The sequence below is a fragment of the Cyphomyrmex costatus genome, unplaced genomic scaffold, assembly GCF_001594065.2.
Source record: "Cyphomyrmex costatus isolate MS0001 unplaced genomic scaffold, Ccosl1.0 scaffold526, whole genome shotgun sequence".
Taxonomy (NCBI): Eukaryota; Metazoa; Arthropoda; class Insecta; order Hymenoptera; family Formicidae; genus Cyphomyrmex; species Cyphomyrmex costatus.
Window position 1 is genome coordinate 3,243 of NW_017279491.1, and position 6,254 is coordinate 9,496.

Sequence of the window (6,254 nt, forward strand, 5' to 3'; positions counted from 1 at the left end):
GGATTCAACGCAGAACGAGTGCGCGGAACGCGTAATTTCGGGTGCTGCGCAGAGGGGCGAGCATTCCATCTGAGACAGGTGGATTAAAGAAAGAAACAGCGAGAGCTACGCGTACGGGGATACGTGGATGCGTGGAATTGTCACGAATATAATTTAATGACGATAATTCCGTAACATACCGCCCGCCTCGAATGTGGGCATTCGAAATAAACAACATCATTGGTGATTTATACAATTTACAGAGATTATGCAGTACGAATGTATATAATCGCAATATTGGTACATTGGAAATGCTAAACAGAAAATCCGCCCGCCTTGACGGAATCATTTGACTCCTCGGTATTAATTGGAACGGGTAAAAAACAAAGCTTCGTAATTGGTCGTTTATATTCCGACCGACTGGTTTTTACTGTTACAACTCGAGTCAAGCCATCGTCCCCGGGATAACAGGCCGTTATACGACCGAGCTCCTAGTGACTTGGTGGAGCCAAAGTGTTCCGTACAAGGACGATTTGACCGATTTTGGCCAATCGCTGAACCGTGCGCCATTTTGGGCGTTGTTGAAGGGTGTGCAAGTAATCATTCGACCAGAACCTCCAAAAACCTTCGGTGATACGTTGAATCATTTGCCAGCGCGAAAGTCGGTTTTCGTTCAAGTCGAGCACGCTAGGTTCGGCAGGAGCGGTGAGGGGCGTACCCACTAAAAAATGACCGGGGGTCAGCACGTGATAATCGTCGAGATTATCTGAAACGGGAGCGATCGGGCGCGAATTTAGACACGCTTCGATCCGACAGAGAAGCGTGGACATCTCCTCAAAGGTGAGCGTGTGGAGACCGATGCATCGCTTTAAGTGATGCTTGACACTTTTGACTCCAGCTTCCCACAGGCCGCCGAAGTGCGGCGCTGAGGGGGGGAGGAAATGCCACGCAGTTCCATCGGTTGCGAGTTGGTTTTGAAAGGAGCTCTCGCGAATCGCTTTTGCATGCGCGTTGGACATTTCTCGACTGGCGCCATGAAAAGTAGTGCCGTTATCAGAATACATAGCTTTCGGTAATCCTCGGCGGGACACAAACCGCTGATACGCTGCAATGAAGGTAGACGAAGTATAATCACTGACTAACTCTAGATGTAGAGCTTTAGTCGTGAGGCAGACGAATAACGCGATATATGCTTTCCGCGATTTATGTCCTCGTCCGGGATTTGTTCGGACGGCGATCGGGCCTGCGTAGTCGACACCGGTATGAATAAATGCGCGTACAGTACGGTTAACTCTTTCGGCCGGAAGATCACTCATGAGTTCAGTGGGTATGTTGGCACGTTCTCGCGTACATTGTATACATTTATAAAGAACGCCTCGAACTGTAGCGCGGGCGCGGAGAATCCAGAATTCGCTTCGCAATGATGCGAGCGTTAATTGAACGCCGGAATGCAGCATCCGAAGGTGATGATGCTGAATAATGAGTACCACCAGCGGGTGTGACCGCAAGACGAGGGGATTCTTCGTCGCTCCCGGGAGGTTGGCTCGTCGGAGTCTCCCCCGCAAGCGAATAAGTCCCTCCTTATCTAAATAAGGGTTCAGAGTTGAGAGCGGGCTGTTTTTTGGCAGCGGACGCTGTTGATTTAGAGCTGCAATCTCACTCGGAAACATGTGCGACTGCATCCGACCAAGCCAGTAACTCTTGGCTTGCTGAAATTTTTCGGGAAGCAACGGACCGGCACAATATAGTGAATCCTTACAAGCTCGGAGTCGATTCAGAAAGTGATAAAGATGCGCGGTGATCCTTAGTAATTTTGGCCACGAAGAATAACGAGACTCGAGATCCCAGGTTGATGTGGCATGTAATGTACATACTGGGGGATCCGAGCGGTGTTCCAGAGGAGCGTTGGAAGGGACCGAAGGGCACAACTGAGGCCAAGACTCGGGAGGTTGTCGTAACCAGGGAGGGCCTGACCACCACAGGTCATGCTTCTCCAGTAAGTCAGGAGCGATGCCGCGTGATGCGCAGTCCGCTGGATTTGTTTGCGTCATGACATGACGCCATGGGACTTCGGGGATTAGTGATTGAACAGTCGAAACACGGTTGGCTACAAAAGTTTTCCATCTGGACGGTGGCTGATTCAACCAGGCAAGTGTAATGGTGGAGTCAGTCCAGCAATGACACTCTATATTCGGGAGCTGAAGCGCTGAGCGCGTAAATTGAATTAACCGCGCGAGGAGCATTGCAGCGGACAATTCTAAGCGGGGAACGCTTATTGTTTTAAGAGGGGCCACTTTTGATTTGGCAGTTAGAAGAGTTACGGTAACAGAGCCGTCGTGATTGACGGTGCGAAGATACACCACTGCAGCGTACGCTGCTGTCGATGCGTCGGAAAAGCCGTGAAGGGCGCGGTGTACCGTCTGAGAACTGGAAGTGGTCCAGCGCGGTATGCTCAGAGCATTAAGACACGGAAGTCGTTTATAGTAGTCCATCCAACAATCAAGAAGTTGGCGAGGGATTTCATCATCCCAGTGGCAATGAAGAGTCCATAATCGTTGCAAGAAAATTTTGGCGGTGACAGTGACAGGGGTAGCCCATCCTAAAGGATCAAAAAACTTAGTCGTTGTCGACAGAATGACTCGTTTGGTGAAGGCGGGTGACGATGGTAAAATGACGCGAAATTGAAATATATCGAATTTAGGATTCCAAATTATTCCTAATACTTTAATGTGTTCATCGTCTCGCATGACTTTATGGGTAGCTAAACCATGATCGGATGAATCGATATCGGATAACAGATCCGAGTCGTTACTCGCCCATTTGCGAAGGCGAAAGCCTCCCCTTTTAAGCAATTCTATTAATTGATCGCGTGTTTGACGAGCGAGATTTTTGTCGTCGGCGCCGAAGGCGCAGTCGTCGACATATGTCTGATGACGGAGAACAGGGGCGGCTAGCGGAAATTTGGCTCCGTCATCTTCTACAAGCTGATCTAAGACTCGGAGGGCTAAATAGGGAGCGGCAGCTGTGCCGTAGGTTACGGTGAGAAGACGGTACTCCGTGATTGGTTCACCGGAGTTCGGTCGCCATACAATGCGTTGGTAGTGGGTGTCGCGGGAATCGACTAAAATTTGCCGGTACATTTTTTCAATGTCGGCGGTGAATACGTAACGGTATTGGCGCCACTGCATGATGACCGTGGCTAAGTCCCTTTGCAGTTTGGGGCCAATGAGCATATGATCGTTCAACGACATCCCGTTTGAAGTACGGCATGACGCGTTGAAGACTACTCGGAGTCGGGTGGTTGCGCTGCTGTCGCGTAGGACAGCGTGATGAGGGATATAGTAAACTTGGTTTGATGTAACAAGTTTGGCAGGTGTAACTTTGGTCATATGACCGAGGGTTTCATATTCTGTGAGAAAATCGCGGTACTGGGAAGCTTTGGTTGTGTCGCGAAGTAGGCGTTGTTCCATGCGATGAAAGCTTGAAATCGGGTGAGAGCGAGATTCGCCTAATGAGATTGGCGGTCCGATTTTAAACGGCAGTCGTACTATATAGCGTCCGTTAGACGTGCGTGTGTGTGTTGTTCTGAAGTGTTCATCGCACTGATGTTCCTCAGGGCTGCGAAGAATTTGCCTAGGGACTTCCTCGATCTCCCAGAATCGACGAAGATCGCGATCGAGAGTGTCAAGGACAACACCGTGATGCGCAAATTCGATAGTAGACTGATTAGCTGAAAACGAGGCTGTTGGTCCTGAAAGGATCCAACCGAGAGAGGTATTTTGCGCGGTAGGTTCATTTGGAGATCCCTTTCGAACTCCGTTGAGGATGAGCAGGCCGAATAGATCGGCACCGATGATAAGGTCAATCGGATCTGAGCTCATAGGGTCACCATCGGCAAACTTAAGTCCCCTGAGGTGGCTCCAGTCATGAACGGTCTGGACTCGATTTGGCACGTATTTGGTTAATGATCGTAATATAAGCGCGATTGTCGAGTAAGCAGGTCCATTGCGATCCGCGGGGGTAATGGTGATTTGAGCAGCGTAACGCACGACGGACTGCATTTCGCTTATACCGGTGATGAAGGCGGAACGATTAATTTTCTTAAGTCGAAGGCGTTGCGCAAGCGATTCTGTTATAAAGGTAGCGACAGATCCTTGATCAAGGAGCGCACGAGCATTTACAAAGCATATATGAGACGAATAAACGCGTACGCGGGCTGTTGCGAGTAAGATTTGAGAATTCGGTGCTACTGTTTTTGTTATTAAATGCGACGCAACGGCGCTTAGACTCTCAATATTCGCGGTCGTGGACGTCGACGGTGGCTCAGTAGCGAGTGGCTGAGCGGGGGTGTCAAAATGTAGTAACGTGTGATGCCGTTTATTACATTGTTTGCACGAGCGAGAATTCGTACAATCCTTAACAGAATGTTTTACACTGAAACAGTTGGAACATCGCTTTTGGGTTTTAATGAAATCGAACCGTTGAACGGGAGTTTGCTTTAAAAACGTAGCGCATTGATACAATAGATGGTTCGCTTTACATAATGGACATAAGAACGGAGCGGTAGACGCGGCATGTGAGGCAAGTGTTTTGCCTTTGGAGGTCGTCGGTGATTTATCTTTTGAAGTCGCGGGTGCTATTGCGTCGAACGCGCGAATGCGAGCTTCGAGAAAACGATCGAGCTCGCTGTAACGTGGATATTCCACCGTATCGCCGAGCTTAAGTTCCCACGCCTTTCGTGTTGATTTATCAAGTTTTTGTGACACTAGAAATACAAGCAAATCATCCCAGTGTTCGGTAGCGCAGCCGAGATTGCTTAGCGCTTGAAGAGCTTTATTCGTTTGATCGCGAAGGGAACGAAGGTCGTTGGAGGTCTCTGAAGCGATCGAAGGTAAATTGACAAGCGATTGTAAATGTACCGTAATAAGGCGACGTTTATTGTCATACCGAGACACGAGAATATTCCAAGCGATAGTGAAATTATTATTGGTAACCGCTAGATGGTCAAGAACGTTACTTGCACTTCCTTTTACACAGGAACACAAGTAATGCATACGATCAACATTCGTTAAATTATGATCATCGCAGATCATCGATTTGAATTTGTCGCGAAAACTTTCCCATTTCTCGAAGGTTCCGTCGAACGTCGGCAAGTTGATTCTCGGCAGATGTGACATGGCCCGAAATGAATGATTAATCCCACTTACTTCATATGCAGCGGAAGAGGATTCGCGGGATTCGTGACTGTCCAGTAGTTCAGCCATGAAATCGGCTGCATCGTTGTAACAATCCTCACAGGTTAGGAAATAATTTTGGGTGAAGTACGCATGAGTCGCCTTCACTTTCTCGTCCGCAGCTAAAAGTTGAACATCCAGCTCTTGGCATTTGGCAAAGGTTTCCTTGAGAGTGGTGAGGCGCTGCCGAGTGACGGCAGGGGTCATCTTGGCTTGTCCCAACTTCTTGAAATTAGGAAGCGCGCGAGATATTGCGCTCATCAGGTGAGTCTGCATCCTCAACAATTCATCGATAGAGGCCATGATTTCCAACGGAAGAGGCACGTCAATAAATAACGAGTCAAAGACAAGTCAGTAGACACAGTATTTATCCTCGGTAGCGATCCGGCTCGAAGGACCAAAATGTTTTGTTTGTGACTGGTATCGTTTTTGCGCTGGTGTCGCCTTGGAATGGAAGGCTCGCTCACCCAGGCGGTCGTAAATGAGAACTTTCTTGTTTGAACAACTAACAATTCACAATTTATTGATGCCTATTAGATAATTAGAATCAGGTTATCGTGTGAATAATACAGGCTTGATTAGCCGCATATCGCTGTACGTCACGGCTCGCTACGACTCGTCAATAAGGTGATAGTTAATTGAGAGGTCGATATGAAAGTCAGTTCGCGCAATATAATGCGCTTGCTCGGTCTACACTCGCGATGCGTATTACAATCATAGAGTTCACTTGACAGTGAAAATATGTGTTGTATTCGTTAGTTGCTTACTCCGGAGCACACGTTTGCGAGGCGAGACTACGAGATATTGATCTGGTAACGATCGAGATCAGACTGCGAAAAAGAAGGATTCAACGCAGAACGAGTGCGCGGAACGCGTAATTTCGGGTGCTGCGCAGAAGGGCGAGCATTCCATCTGAGACAGGTGGATTAAAGAAAGAAACAGCGAGAGCTACGCGTACGGGGATACGTGGATGCGTGGAATTGTCACGAATATAATTTAATGACGATAATTCCGTAACAATGATATTAAAAACGAATACAT

The 6,254-nt window shown here is 48.2% G+C and overlaps 1 protein-coding gene across 1 annotated transcript; it reads right to left on the minus strand.

The window, feature by feature from the left end:
- Window positions 1-470: 470 nt before the first annotated feature.
- LOC108778882 (uncharacterized) lies at window positions 471-5,516 on the minus strand. Its single transcript, XM_018546194.1, has one exon. The coding sequence runs from the start codon at window positions 5,514-5,516 to the stop codon at window positions 471-473; it is 5,046 nt and encodes a 1,681-aa protein (XP_018401696.1).
- Between the last annotated feature and the right edge of the window lie 738 nt (window positions 5,517-6,254).